General features: G+C 43.5%; 1 protein-coding gene across 3 annotated transcripts in view; it reads right to left on the bottom strand.

The window, feature by feature from the left end:
• IL16 (interleukin 16) overlaps window positions 1–15301 on the bottom strand; it is an 83441-nt gene that overhangs the window by 39962 nt on the left and 28178 nt on the right. For all 3 annotated transcript variants that reach the window (XM_075897118.1, XM_006139266.4, XM_075897117.1), the window contains 5 exons: window positions 14948–15084; window positions 10847–10979; window positions 9201–9350; window positions 7749–7857; window positions 3123–3265 (listed from right to left, as the gene is read on the bottom strand). In XM_075897118.1, the coding sequence (XP_075753233.1) occupies window positions 3123–3265; window positions 7749–7857; window positions 9201–9350; window positions 10847–10979; window positions 14948–15084 (672 nt within the window). The remainder of the gene's footprint in view (window positions 1–3122; window positions 3266–7748; window positions 7858–9200; window positions 9351–10846; window positions 10980–14947; window positions 15085–15301) is intronic.

Below are 15301 nucleotides of genomic sequence, written 5' to 3'. Positions count from 1 at the left end.
CAACTATTCAGATATATGTTGCGGAAATAACACAGTGGGGCACAGACTATCCAATAAGTTTTTGGATTGCATTGGTGACAACTTTTTATTTCAGAAGGTTGAAAAAGCTACTGGGGGGAAGCTGTTCTAGATTTGATTTTAACAAATGGGGAGGAACTGGTGAGAATTTGAAAGTGGAAGGCACTGATCCTTGAAATCATAGAGTTCACAAGTCTAAGGAAAGGTAGAAGTGAGAACAGCAAAATAGAGACAATGGATTTCAGGAAGATGGATTTTGGGAAGCTCAGAGAGCTGATAGGTAAGATCCCATGGGAATCAAGACTAAGTGGAAAAACAACTGAGGAAAGTTGGCAGTTTTTCAAAGGGACATTGTTAAGGGCCCAAAAGCAAGCTATTCCACTGTGTAGGAAAGATAGAAAATATGGTAAAAGACTACCTTGGCTTAACCACAAGATCTTGCATGATCTAAAAATAAAAAAGGAGTCATATAAAAAATGGAAACTAGGACAAATTACAAAGGACGAATATAGACAAACAACACAGGAATGCAGGGGCAAGATTAGAAAGGCAAAGGCACAAAATGAGCTCAAACTAGCTAAAGGAATAAAGGGAAACAAAAAGACTTTTCATAAATACATTAGAAGCAAGAGGAAGACCAAGGACAGGGTAGGCCCACTGCTCAGTGAGGAGGGAGAAACAGTAACAGGAAACTTGGAAATGGCAGAGATGCTCAATGACTTCTTTGTTTCGGTCTTCACCGAGAAATCTGTAGGAATGCCTAACATAGTGAATGCTAGTGGGAAGGGGGTAGTTTTAGAAGGTAAAATAAAAAAAGAACAAGTCAAAAATTACCTAGAAAAGTTAGATGCCTGCAAGTCACCAGGGCCTGATGAAATGCATCCTAGAATAATCGAGGAGCTGATAGAGGAGGTATCTGAGCCTCTAGCTATCATCTTTGGAAAATCATTGGAGACAGGAGAGATTCCAGAAGACTGGAAAAAGGCAAATATAGTGCCCATCTATAAAAAGGGAACTAAGAACAACCCAGGAAACTACAGACCAGTTAGTTTAACTTCTGTACCAGGGAAGATAATGGAGCAAGTAATTAAGGAAATCATCTGCAAACATTTGAAAGGTGGTTAGGTGATAGGGAACAGCCAGCATGAATTTGTAAAGATCGAATCATGTCAAACCAATCTAATAGCTTTCTTTGATAGGATAACGAGTCTTGTGGATAAGGGAGAAGCAGTGGATGTGGTATACTTAGACTTTAGTAAGGCATTTGATATGGTCTCGCACGATATCCTTATCAATAAACCAGGCAAATACAACTTAAATGGGGCTGCTATAAGGTGAGTGCATAACTGGCTGGATAACTGTACTCAGAAAGTAGTTATTAATGGTTTTCTATCCTGCTGGAAAGGTATAACAAGTGGAGTTCCACAGGAGTCTGTTTTGGGATCGGCTCTCTTCAATATGTTCATCAACGATTTAGATATTGGCATAGAAAGTACGCTTATTAAGTTTGCAGATGATACCAAACTGGGAGGGGTTGCAACTGCTCTGGAGGATAGGGTCATAATTCAAAATGATCTGGACAAATTAGAGAAACGGTCTCAGGTAAACAGGATGAAGTTTCATAAAGACAAATGCAAAGTGCTCCACTTAGGAAGGAACAATCAGTTTCACACATACAGAATGGGAAGTGACTGTCTAGGAAGGAGTATGGCAGAAAGGGATCTACAGGTTATAGTGGACCACAAGCTAAATATGAGTCAACAGTCTGACACTGTTGCAAAAAAAGCAAACGTGACTTTGGGATCCATTAACAGGAGTGTTGTGAGCAAGACATAAGAAGTCATTCGTCTGCTCTACCCTGTGCTGATTAGGCCTCAGCTAGAATATTGTGTCCAGTTCTGGGCACCACATTTCAAAAAAGATGTGGTAAATTGGAGATGGTCCAGAGAAGAGCAACAAAAATTATTAAAGGCCTAGAAAACATGAGCTTAGAGGGAAGACTGAAAGAACTGGGCTTGTTTAGTTTAAAAAAGAGAAGACTGAGAGGAGACGTGATAGTGGTTTTCAAGTATCTAAAAGGGTGTTATAAAGAGGAGGGTGAAAAATTGTTCTCCTTGGCCTCTGATGATAGGACAAGAAGCAATGGGCTTAAATTGCAGCAAGGGAGGTTTAGGTTGGACATCAGGAAAAACTTCCTAACTGGCAGGGTTGTTAAACAGTGGAATAAATTGCCTAGGGAGGCTGTGGAATCTCCATCACTGGAGATATTTAAGAGCATATTAGGTAGACATCTGTCAGGGATGATCTAGACAGTGCTTGGTCCTGCTGTGAGGGCAGGGGACTGGACTTGATCTCTCAAGGTCCCTTCCAGTTCTAGTATTCTATGATATGTGTATGCAAGTTTATACACATTGTGTTGAAATTCATGCCTCTGCAGAAGGGCCTGTGTAAAGTTCTTCAAGTTCAGCAGCACTGCAGTTTCCATATGTGGCTAGCAAGGTGATTGGCCATTCAGCTTCTGTGGTCACAGTGGCTGTGCTTGCTGCTAGCTACAAATAGGTGAGAAGGCTACAAGGGTGAACAAGAAAAGAGGACACTCCTCTGCTGCTATTTCGAAATAGCCCCTCACCAGGGCCATTCTAAGTTATTCCTCCCTAGTGCCTCCTGGGGCTTTAAATCAAGATAAGCACATCTATATTCGAGAAGCCTGCCTTGGACTAATTTTGAGGCTTCCCTGCAGTGTAGACGTGTTATTGCAAAATTATCTCTTTTAGAATAACTATTCCGGAATAGCTTATTTCGAAATAAGCAATCAGTGTAGATGTATCCTTAGGGTAGATGAGGGTCTGGGAGAAAATATACCATGGATAGGTGGAAGAAGCCACAAGCCCCTTCACTTGGAGGCCTGCTGACAGGGAACATGGCTGGAGTGGCTTAAGAGGTGCACTGACGTGTTGTATCCCTAGTGTAGTCTCCAGTGGCAGGACCCAAAGATGGGAGAACTTTGGCAAAAAGAACTAAGTGCAACCTCCCTGTTGGAGTGTCCTGGCTGAACCCTGTTGAATGTAACTTTCTAGTGGTTTGTGGTTTCTTGTTTCACTTACCGGACCTCTTCCTACTGCACAGTCTAGCTGCTGAGAGAGTGACTTCCGGTTACTGTAGAGAGAATGGGGCTGTCTGTCTCTGTATGCTGCTGATTTCCTTGACACTGGATAGTCAATTTCCCCTATCCAATATGGATTTACACCTACAGGAGACAAAAGGCATGAAACAGTATTTTTCAGGAGCATCAGCATCAAACATTTCACCGGGCTCACAATCAACTCCATTTAGAAAGATTTTTCAGGTTGTAAATCTTAACTGTCCCAGGCCACCATGAAGCACCACACCTCCCCCAAGCTGCAGTTGCACGCAGTGACTTCACATGACCAGCTGCTGGGCGCACACAGCTAGCAACAGGTTCTGCATGCCAGGGCCTTGTTCAAAGACTGTTGGGTGCACACATGTTCCATTCACTTTTATGCACAAGCTTCTGCGTCCTTCCCTCTCTCTTTCTCCACCAGATGGCTCCTTACAAGGGAGCATTTTAATTGCATCACCGGATGCACTGAGAGCAAAATCACATGACCCCGAAGTAAAGAAGACAGAGAGACATCTGTCACCAAATCAAAAGCGAGAGAGGAAAAGACTTGTTAACTCAGCCAATCCCTGCTTCTGCCAGTGCAGGATCAGACTCTTATAGGTATTTCACCACTTTCCTTGAATGACTATTCCACAGTTGAGCAGATTTAGTAGTAGATGCAGGTTTTCAAATGATAGTCGGCTGGATGTCTATTTTTTCCCACAGTTAAACCCTGTGTGCAAGACAGCTGATTGTGGAAAATCTGCCCCTGTGCCTTATATTAGAGCACAGTGATGGCACCCCTCTGCTCCACCAAGAGACTTGCATCCACCTGTCCTACCACAATGCTGCTGACCAAGTTGTGGGGAGAAAGAGAAGGGGAAGCAGGGTGCTGACTCAGCATATCTCAGGGCAGCATCTGCCAATGTGGGACCCTATGAAGGCCTCACTGTTAACTGAAGCTGCATCCTTGGGAGAAGCAGCTGAGAAGGACAGTGGTGCAGATACTATCTACACAGGGATGAGACCCTCTAGGACACAGGCATCCCAATTCTCTCAGGAGGAGGTAATCAAGCCTTTCCACGTAATGCTAGACTGTGTTTTCACAAACGGGTTCTGTTGGTATGAGTTATGAGGAGAAAGATCAGGCAACTTGTACCTGGATTACCATAAAAACAAGTGGTCCTTGGCGCACCTTAGTCTCTAAAGTCCACAGGACCACTCATTGTTTTTAAAGTTACAGACTAACACGGCTACCCCTTTGAGATTTTTAACTGGATAACCCTGGTATTTCTGTCTGCTACCGACTTGCAGTTTGGTTATTTTCCTGCATCACTGCCTATTTTCTGTATAGTAGAAGGAATATGCACAGCTGGGGGACAGGGCAGGTAATTCACCTGTTTAAAACTTTAGCACACTGATATACAGAGGTATAGGTATCAGAGGGGTAGCCATGTTAGTCTGAATCTGCAAAAGCGACGAGGAGTCCTGTGGCACCTTATAGACTAACAGATTTATTGGAGCATAAGCTTTCGTGGGCAAAGACCCACTTCATTAGATGCATGTAGTGGAAATTCCATAGGCAGGTATAAATATACAGGCATAAGAAAAGAGTACCAGTCAAGAATAAACTTAGAGATAACAAGGAGTGGAAATCCATCAACCCCATGTCTATACTTGTGCAGGTTTCTTCATGGGGTTGATGGATTTCCACTCCTTGTTATCTCTAGCCTTACTATTGACTGGTACTCTTTTCTTATGCCTGTATATTTATACCTGCCTCTGGAATTTCTACTACATGCATCTGACGAAGTGGGTCTTTGCCCACAAAAGCTTATGCTCCAATAAATCTGTTAGGGTATGTCTACACTGCCACCCTAGTTCGAACTAGGGTGGCTAATGTAGGCATTCGAACTTACAAATGAAGCCCGGGATTTAAATATCCCGGCTTCATTTGCATGTTCTCGGGTGGGTGCCATTTTTAAATGCCCATAGTTCGAACTACCTGCCCGCAGCTACACGCAGCACGGACTAGGTAGTTCAAATTAAAGCTCCTAATTCGAGCTACCGTTAAACCTCCTTGAAAGTTCTAATGCCTACATTAGCCACCCTAGTTTGAACTAGGGTGGCAGTGTAGACATACCCTTAGTCTATAAGGGTACATCTGCGCTTGCTCCCTAGATCGAACTAGGCAACCAAAAGTGAAGTGCGCGCCAGGACGCATTAGTTCGAACCAAACCCCTTGGTTCGAACTAACGTTACAAAAAATGAAGAGTAACGTTAGTTCGAACCAAGGGGTTTGATTCGAACTAATGCATCCCGGCGCACACTTTCACTTTTGAAACAACTGTTCAGCGAAGTAACGCGCTGGCGAGATCATGCTAATGAAGTACGGGATATTTAAATCCCCGTTTCATTAGCAATTTCAGTCTCCTACAGTTGCATCCGTAGTTCAAACTAGGGAGCAAGTGTAGACGTACCGTAAGGTGCCACAGGACTCCTCGTCACTTATATAGAGTATAGAGTTAGGTTTTCTGGCTTTGTCCTGTAGATGTCACTATTGCTATCCTTGCTATATTATTTTTCACTTTCACCCAGGGCTACTCAACTTTGGAAGCCTCGGGGGCCACAATGATACTCACAGCACGTGCCAAGGGCCACAACTTAAGTGTGGTTGCATATACATGCAACTATATATGCAAATATATGCAAATAGCTTATTTCACATTGACGGGCAAGGCTACACAACATGCAGGCCCCATTTAAGTCAGTTCTGCTGTTGCTAATAAAATGCAATATTTACCCGATTTCCACCCATATGACAGCACTTTTAATGAGCAATGACAGTGCAGGAATTTAACTACTAAAACACATAGCAGCAGAAGACCATTATACTGACTACTTTTTGTTTTGGCTCCCACCCATGGGCCGCATGTGGAGCCCCATGTAAACCCAAACCGCACCACGAGCCACAAAAAAAACAGGCCGTAGGCCGCATGCGGCCCATGAGCCGTGTGTTGAGTAGCCCTGCTTTCACAGAATGTATGCTATGTACATTCACATCTATTTCAGCTACTGCACCTCCTCAGAAAGTTAAAGCTAATCTCAATTCCCTGGTCAAAGGCAGGTGTCATTCCTTTCTTTTCTGGCTGTTTGTATCTGTCTAATGCATTTCCAGGGTGCCTATTGCCACAGTACCTGACAAAAGTGAAAAGTTTACTGGAGACGCCGCTAAGTTGTTAGTTTTTAAGTATTTCACTCAAAAAGCCAGGTTCATTATACTCAATGGAAAACAGACAACAGAATTGCGAATAATCATTTCCATATGACAAATATTTTACCAATGAAGCACAAAATAAGCTGAAAGGGGACATTTATCACTTTTCTGTGCATTTGATTAGAGAACAGATCCTGTACTGAGCCCACTTGAGTAACCCGGATCACTATCACTTTTGTGTCAAGGAATTACAACCAGAACTTGTACACGGTTATTGTAGAACAGAAGACAGCTCTCTCACTTCTCCTAAAAGATATTAAAATGCAGTTTTAAAACGTTGTGGGAAATGATAAACTCAGAATACACTGTCAGAGTAGTAAACTTGTGTGATGTTGTCTGAGGATAGACAAAGAAAGGGAGAGAACATCATTAACTCCGTGTTCAGATGTCTCATTTAACATAAATATTTAACACAGCCAGCATTAAAACTTCAGCACAGATATTAACCCTGATTTAAACTGACATTCCCAACATAAAACTGATGCATTTAAAAATGCCACTGCCCCTATTACTAACCACACTGGCGAGTATAGAAATTAAATAATTTTTAAGATCTAATTTCCTTCTCAGAATTGATGCTGCTTGTTTCCTTTTTGCATTTTCACTCAATCTTTCCAAGGGACCTTCAAAATTGAATCTACAAATCAAGGCCATGTGCATCCTTGCACACAAACACATAAAGGAAAATGACAATCCAACTGAAGTTAATAGGAATTTTGGTATTCACTTCAATCTAGGATTTCATTGATGTTTACTATCATAAATCAAAATATAAGACACACACTGTGCATGTAGGTCTGTACTGTATGCCCCTATTTGTGAATCCAGATCTGAGAGGCACATTTGGAAGTCTCTCTTCTTCAAGACTTCTTTTGTAGTCTGTTGCACTTCTGGTTTCTTACGTATTTCTGTATATTGCCATTGGGAATCATAACATTTATGGGAATGTTTAAATTTAAAATGGTTTTAATTACAAATTTATTTTTGTTAAATATTAATTTTAGTGAAAAATTAGTCAAAATTTCCCCTTCTTACCCCAATAGTCCGAAGCAGTTCAGTGCACCTTTACAATAAGCAAAACAGTGTGCGTGTGTATGTATACATAATGTTTATAAACAGGGATCATGACTGATCAATATGCATGGATATCTGAATCCATTCTTTAATATTAGCTTTTCATGCACCCTGAATCTTCCAAAAGAAACTTTAGCTAAAACGCCCCAGAGTAAAGCGTGGCAAAAACTGTTTCTTTCAACATCATGATACCATAACCTGAGAAAGTTTCATGCATTTAAATTTCCCAAATGAAAATATTTCCTCTTAGAAACTTACTGGTTGAATTACTGCGAGTCCTTTGGCAGATGGCTTTAGAGTGCACAAAACAATTAGTTTGTATTTCCAATTTAATAGGCCTTTCATTATAGGCACCTGTTGAGGATTCCTGAAAAGAGACCCAGAATATTTAAAAGACAAATATGACTAGCTGTGTGCAAGGACAAAAACACAGAAGCTACTCTGCATTTTTTTAAAAAATTTCCCAATTTAGTTTGCAGAAACTTCAGCCTGGAATTTAACTTTTATCCGAGAATGTGGGGAGAAAATCATTTTATCTGGCTTATATGAAATCAGAGGCAGTGAGTTAAATGGGCCTATAGTGCTCTGGCACCAGGAATATTCCTGGCCTGGGGCTGGGCTCCACCAAAACTCACCCCTGCACTCCCTGCCACTCTTGGGCAATGGAAAATGTGCTGTGGAACCCTGGCACCACCACGGGAAGCACAGCGGGGCAAGAGTAGCTTCCTGCTGCTCACTCCCCATGGTTGCCGACATGTGCCTCCCTGTGGCCTGAGGGTACTGGGGGAATGTCTCCCTAGCATCCACTGCTCTAGCTGCTGGGAGCAGCACATGGAGCCACCTCCGGCCACAAGGACGCATATGCTAGCATGAGTGGCCAGAAGCTGCATTGCTGGTGGCGGCAGCAAGGCCCTTGGGATGTTTTTAAATGTCCAGGGGTGGCAGCCGGGGCAAGGGGACACATAGGAAGAGGGGGCTCATGAGATCAACTGGGGGGAAGCAACAGCTGGGCACCCCCCAACCCTAGAGGCCACTGCCAGAGGGGGATGTCCCCAGGTAAGTGTGGCACCTCCTCACCCACCACCCCTACCCCTTGGTGCACTCCACTGCTTCCAGAGTCTGCACCGTCCCTCCCCACCCCTGTCCTCTTGGACCCTTCCCCTCCCCCCTCCCCACTTAAATCATTGGGAAAATAGCTGACTAGGATAAAATTGCACAGATGTGACAAACTATCACTTTGCATAAAAATCCCAGCTCATTTTACACAAGGGAATCTTGCAGAGGTTGGGAAGGCCACAGAATGCCATAGGAGCAGGACTACAGGCAGTTCCCGGGTTACGTGGATCCGACTTACATTGGATCCCTACTTACAAACGGGGTGAGGCAACCCCGCACTAGCTGCTTCCCTCCAGCAGACCAGGGAGACGCGAAGCTAGCTCCCCCCCAGCAGACCAGGGAGACACAGAGCGGCTTTTCTCAGCAGACACCTCAGCTTGAGAATAAAGGACTGAGGGAAGTGAGGTGTGGGAGAATAAAACTGAGCTCTGGAGAAATGTTTGGCTAGTGTTTCCCCTACAATATGTACCAGTTCCGACTTACATACAAATTCAACTTAAGAACAAACCTACAGTCCCTATCTTGTACGTAACCCGGGGACTGCCTGTATATGTGTCACAAGATGTTGAGAGCCAACAGAAAGATGCAACTTACTTCCTGAAGCCTTGTTTTAGTGGAGCTGTTTGGAGGTAGCCTATCAGAGTGAGGTAATGAATGATAACTTTCCTCTTCAGCAGCAGGTGGCGCCATTGCCAAATCATAAAAAAACACGTCCTCATTCTGGCCTGCTTCCCCTAGTGAATTCTTTAGAACAAGAAACACAGAGTCTGATGGGTGCATTGTGAAACTGATTTTCTGGCTGAACAGCTGGATCCAGAATCTCATTTCAAAACCGTTTTCTGTTAACTTTTAGGGGGGTTTTTTCAGCCAACATAGTGTACAATGTAAACTGTCAATGGGGCCTAAACCTGGGTTGGGTACTACCACAACATAAACGTTAGATATAGCCTGCCTTATAAGTCCTCTTTGATTTTGAAAGGAAAAAGAAACAACCCTGAGAGACGGTGTCAATTATGAAGATGGTATAAAGAGGCATGCTCTGGGCAGGACTGCAGACCTCAGTTCTCTTTTCACTGATGAAACTGTACTGACTATGTGTGGTTCCTGGGTTCTAGAGATCTGAACATAGTTTTCATTAATATTTAGGTATCAGTCCTGCAGTGAACTCTGCGTGAACACCACTGACTTTCAGGGGGTTCCATGCAGATGCAAAGCAGAGAAGTACCTCCATGGAACTTACTGCAGGAAAGCGCTTTAGGCTGAGCTAATGAGGTGTAATTCTAGCGTGCACTAATATGTTGCTCACTCATTGGCTTTGGTGGACTCTGTTGGTACACATTAAAAATTTGTTAGTGTGCATTAATATAGTTCTGTTTCAAACAGTACTACCTTAACATGCACTAGATTGTGTCCAGGTCCAGCTGTCTTCATGTAATTTTTGGCCAACATGCTCTTGACTTTTATCAAAGTGAATGCCCGATCCAATCATTTATTCTGAGTCTCTCTTACAAATTATGGAAGTAGGATTTTAATTTAAATGAATGCATATATAAAATGTAAGAAAATCTCTGGTTTCCTTTTTATTTTGCATGCTTTTGCTATATGACAAAATACTGGAAGAACAGGAAGGACTAAATTAGGGAAATACAACTGGTACCATTCATATGTGTGCTTGAGGATAGATTAAAATCATGAGATCTGGATCCAAATGGCCCATCCACAAAAAAAAAATCAAAGGGTTTCAACTGAAAATGAATTTGTTTTTAATAGTCCTGCCTCACTGTCCTGTTAATGCTACCTCCTGCTCTCTGATCCCCATGGCAAACCTGAGCACTCTCTAATAGTGAGACCCTCAGCTATAGAGCCTTGGACCCAAACCTGGTGGGTCCCTGGCCCTCTCTGAGCTCAGGTCTGGATTCTAGGATCTTCCCTTCATCCACCCTGGGTTTGGTCAATTTGTACATTGGAAACACACAGTGGTAGGGCATGTGCTTATGAAAGGAGTGATTGTATAGTCCCAGATAAAATTTCAAAGGGCTGAGGGCTTCCCATAGCCTCTGTTTGTCCTGGAAGAGCTGCTGGAAGGTTAGCACACTTAGACCACACGAGGTTTGGGGGTTTGTCAAGAAGAGAAAAAACAAAAGTTCCAGATGTTCGGTGCACAGATTCCTCTTGTCTTTTACATCGAGGCTGTTGAAATGTTGCGGAGATGTGGGGTGTGCCACAGCCCTCGCACTTACCTTGTTAGCAATCACCAAATTCACCAGGCCTGTTGCTGACTGAATGAGAGATTCAGCCTCTTTACTGGTGAGCTCTTTAAGTGATTGTCCATTCAGTGTTAACAGTTCATCCCCTGCGCTTAGACGACCATCCCTTTAAAAATCAAACACACACACAGTATTGCAGACCCAAGAACAATACAGTATAATTGAGATTGTTCTTGATGTCTTGTCTACAAGCAGCCACATAAAATCCCTCCTTTCCCCTGCCACTTGAATGCCTTCTGCAGGGGTTAACTACAATCACAGATGGCTTCCTGCTAGCACTCCTTAATAGGGATGTCAATGTGTAGTCAACTATACGATTAACTGATAAGCCTAGGCTTATCGGTTAATCTTGTCAACTACATGCATTCCCTCCCCCGCCTTGCTGCCTCTGTATGAGAAGCGGGGGGGAGGAGGGGAATGATCTGGTGCCTGTGAGGAGCTGACTTTAAGCTGGCTTCCCATGAGCACTGAATCCACTTGCCCCCCACTCTCAGGCTGCTGCCTCTGATAGAGAGGAAGCAGTCTGGAGAGTGAGGGGGGCCGATAAGCACGACAGCAGTGTGGGGAGGAGGCCATGAAGCAGCCTGTGTCTACAGCAAGCCTGGGGCTCCCATGGGCACAGGCTGTTTTGTGGCAGCAGCCTCTGTCCAGGCTAGGGGGGGCGGACCTGTGCTACTGCCTCAGTCCATGAAGAGCTCAGACCCCCCCACAGACACAGACAGGGGCTGCTGCCTCTGTATCAGAGGTAGCAATGCAGGGCAGCAGGCAGCCGATCTGTGAGGGGAGCTGGTTTTTAAACTGGCTCCCCTTTCAGACTGGCTCCACATGCCACCCCATGCTGCTGCCTCTGCTGCCTCTGCGTTGGGTGGCAGAGGGTTCCCCGGGAGTGGGGCTGGGAGTGCTCTAGCTGCCCCAGGGAACTATCATATAGTCATGCAACTGATAATATTTTGTGCAGTTACACAACTATTCAGTTACACTATATCTAACATCCCTACTCCTTAGTGCACAAGAAATCCCTCTTTCACTTCTAGTCTGAGCTTAACAGAATATATCTTGTGCTCGCTTAAGAGAACCCAGGGCCTTAATGCCTTCCACTGTTTCTGGTAACATGGTGCCCCTTTACAATGGGCTATTAAAGCGAAGATATCATAAACCTTGTATGATGTACAAGATAGCATCTTTTTAAACAATGATTTATATAATGGCATAGAGAGTAGAGTATACTTCTAGGCTGCGTCTAGACTGGCATGATTTTGCGGAAATACTTTTAATGGAAAAGTTTTTCCATTAAAAGTATTTCCGCAAAAGCGCGTCTAGATTGGCACAGATGCTTTTGCGCAAAAGCACTTTTTGCGCAAAAGCATCCATGGCCAGTCTAGATGCGATTTTGCGCAAGAAAGCCCCGATCGCCATTTTAGCCATCGGGGCTTTTTGCGCAAAACAGTTCTTCCCTGTCTACACTGGCCCTATTGCGCAAGTATTCTTGCGCAAGAGGGCTTTTTCCCGAGCGGGAGCATGAAAGTATTTGCGCAAGAAGCACTGATTTTGTACATTACAAAGTCAGTGCTCTTGTGCAAATTCAAGCAGCCCGTGTAGACAGCTGGCAAGTTTTTGCGCAAAAGCAGCTGCTTTTGCACAAAATCTTGCCAGTCTAGATGCACCCCTAAAGTTTGCAGACAATGCCAAGCTGGGAGAAGTTGCCGGGCTTTGGAGGATAGGGTCAAAATTCAAAATGATCTGAACAAACTGGAGAAAGGTCTGAGGTAAACAGGATGAAGTGTAATAAGGACAAATGCAAAGTACTCCACTTAGGAAGGAACAATCAGTTTCTCATACACTGAATGGGAAGTGACTGTCTAGGAAGGAATACTGCAGAAAGGGATCTAGGAGACGTAGTGGATCACAAGCTAAATATGAGCCAACAGTGTGACGCTGTTACAAAAAAAGGAAACCTGATTCTGGGATGCATTAACAGGACACGAGCAGTCATTCTTCCGCTCTACTCTGCACTGATTAGGCCTCAATTGGAGTATTGTGTCTAGTTCTGGGCACCACATTTCAAAAAAGATGTGGAAAAATTGGAGAAGGTCCAGAGAAGAGCAACAAAAATGATTAAAGATCTAGAAAACATGACCTATGAAGGAAGACTGAAAGAATTGGGCTTGTTTAGTTTGGAAAGAAGACCGAGAGGAGACATGATAGCGGTCTTAAGGTATTTAAAAGGGTGTCACAAGGAGGAGAGAGAAAAATTGTTCTCCTTGGCCTCTGAGGATAGGACAAAAAGCAATGAGCTTAAACTGCAGCAAGGGAGGATTAGGTTGGACACGAGGAAAAACTTCCTAAGTGTCATGGTGGTTAAACATTGGAAGAAGTTGCTAAGGGAGGTTGTGGAATCTCCATCACTGGAGATATTTAAGAACAAGTAGACAGACATTGATCAGGGATGGTCTAGACCAGTGTTTCTGAGAGCGTTTCTGAAACACTTTCAGAAACACTTGAACTGACCACCCCAGTTTATGTACCGGCACCTAGGCCATGGAGCCTCATGGCTCCATTTTGTCCTTTGCAGCCAAGGGAAGCCACAGGAAGTGGTGGCCCAGCCCATGCCGCTTTCTGCGGTTCCCCTTGGCTGCAAAGGATGAAACGGAGCCAGCGGGAGTCACGAGGCTCCGTGGCCATGGCGTCGGTACATAAACTGGGGTGGTCAGTTAAAGTGTTTCTGAAAGTGTTTCCATAGTACACTTTCAAAAACACTTGTCTAGACGGTACTGGGTCCTGCCATGAGGGCAGGGGACTGTACTCGATAAGCTCTCGAGGTCCCTTCCAGTTCTAGTGTTGTATTGAAATTCAAAATGACATGGACATGGGCAAACTGGAGAAATGGTCTGAAATACATGTAGATGAGCTTTGTAGACATAGCAAAATGAAGCAGCGATTTAAATAATCGCTGCTTCATTTATATCAAAATGGCTGCCGTGCTGTGCCAAATGGCTGTTTGTCGGCTCAGCGCAGCAGTCTGGACGCTCTGTGGTCGACATCAAAAGCCTTTGTCGACTGCCCCACTAAACCTCATCCCACGAGGTATTTTGCTATGTCTACAAAGCTCATCTACATGGCTCCGTCGATGGAGGCATGTAGTGTAGACATACCCTTACGAAGGAACAATCAATTGCTCACATATAAAATGAGAAATGACTGTCTAGGAAGGAGTCCTGCAGGAGGTGATCTGGGGGTCATAGTGGACCATAAGCTAAATATGAGTCAACAGTTTAACACCATTGTAAAACGAGCTAACTTCATTCTGTAATGTTGCAAGCAAAACACAAGAAGTAATTTCTCATTCTTCTCAGCCCTGATACAGCATCAGCTGGAGTGCTGATTTGCCCAGTTCTGGGTGCCTCATTTCAGGATAAATGTGAGCAAACTTGAGAAAGTCCCGAGGACAGCAAAAAAAAAGATGATTTAATGGTATAGCAATCATGACTTATATGGAAAGATTCTAAAAATTGGGTTTGTTTAGCCTGGAAAAGAGAAGAGTGAGAGGAGACATGATAACAGTTTTCAAATATATAAAAGATTGTTACTAGGAGGAGGAAGAGAAATTGCTCTAATTAACCTTTGAGGATAAGACAAGAAGCAATAGGTTTAAATTTAAGAAAGGGAGGTTTAAGTTGGAGATCAAGAAAAATTTCCCAACTGTCAGGGGAATTAAGCACTGGATCAAATTGTCTATGGAGGTTGTGGCATCTCTGTCAATAGGAGTTTTTTAAGAACAGGGGACAGGATAGACAAACACCTGCAAGGAATGGGCTAGCTATTATGTAGTCCTGCCTTGAGTGTAAGGAACAGGACTAAATGGTCTCTAGAGGGCCCTTCCAGTCCTCCACTTCCATGATTTTATAATCCTTATTTGCTGTTAACACCAAGAAGAGTTACAGCTGCATGTCTTACTTCTAATGTTCATCCATTTCATCCACTCAGTGTTTCCAGAGCATCATTAGATGGATCATGCAAAAATCATCAAGTCGATAATAATAATAATTAATTAATAATAAATTATAAAGCAAGTACCTGTGGGCAGCACCTCCATTGATCACTTGGCTGACTGTGAACCCTTTGCCAACAGAAGTGCAGTTAGTGCTTCTAGCAATTTGGATCCCCAGGCCCTCATTTCCAGTGGCAATGCAAAGCCTCCAGATGCAGCCGTCCTGGTATAGGAAGATGAAGACAAAATGTCTTTATTGCATCAAAGTAAAGTTAACCCCCAGAGAATATTGAAGTAACTTAGTTTGATGTGTTTAAAAGTATGAATTTTCTTGTGCCTAGATCCAGATTATTTCTAAACACAAGAAAAGTGGGAGCTGAATGCAGCTCACCTGTGCATGAGATACTATTGCGTGAAATAATCATCTCAAACTATTCTTC

The sequence above is a fragment of the Pelodiscus sinensis genome, chromosome 14 (genome assembly GCF_049634645.1).
Source record: "Pelodiscus sinensis isolate JC-2024 chromosome 14, ASM4963464v1, whole genome shotgun sequence".
NCBI classification, from domain to species: domain Eukaryota; kingdom Metazoa; phylum Chordata; order Testudines; family Trionychidae; genus Pelodiscus; species Pelodiscus sinensis.
The sequence above is the reverse complement of the archived record's forward strand: the minus strand, read 5'-3'. Positions and strand labels throughout refer to the sequence as shown.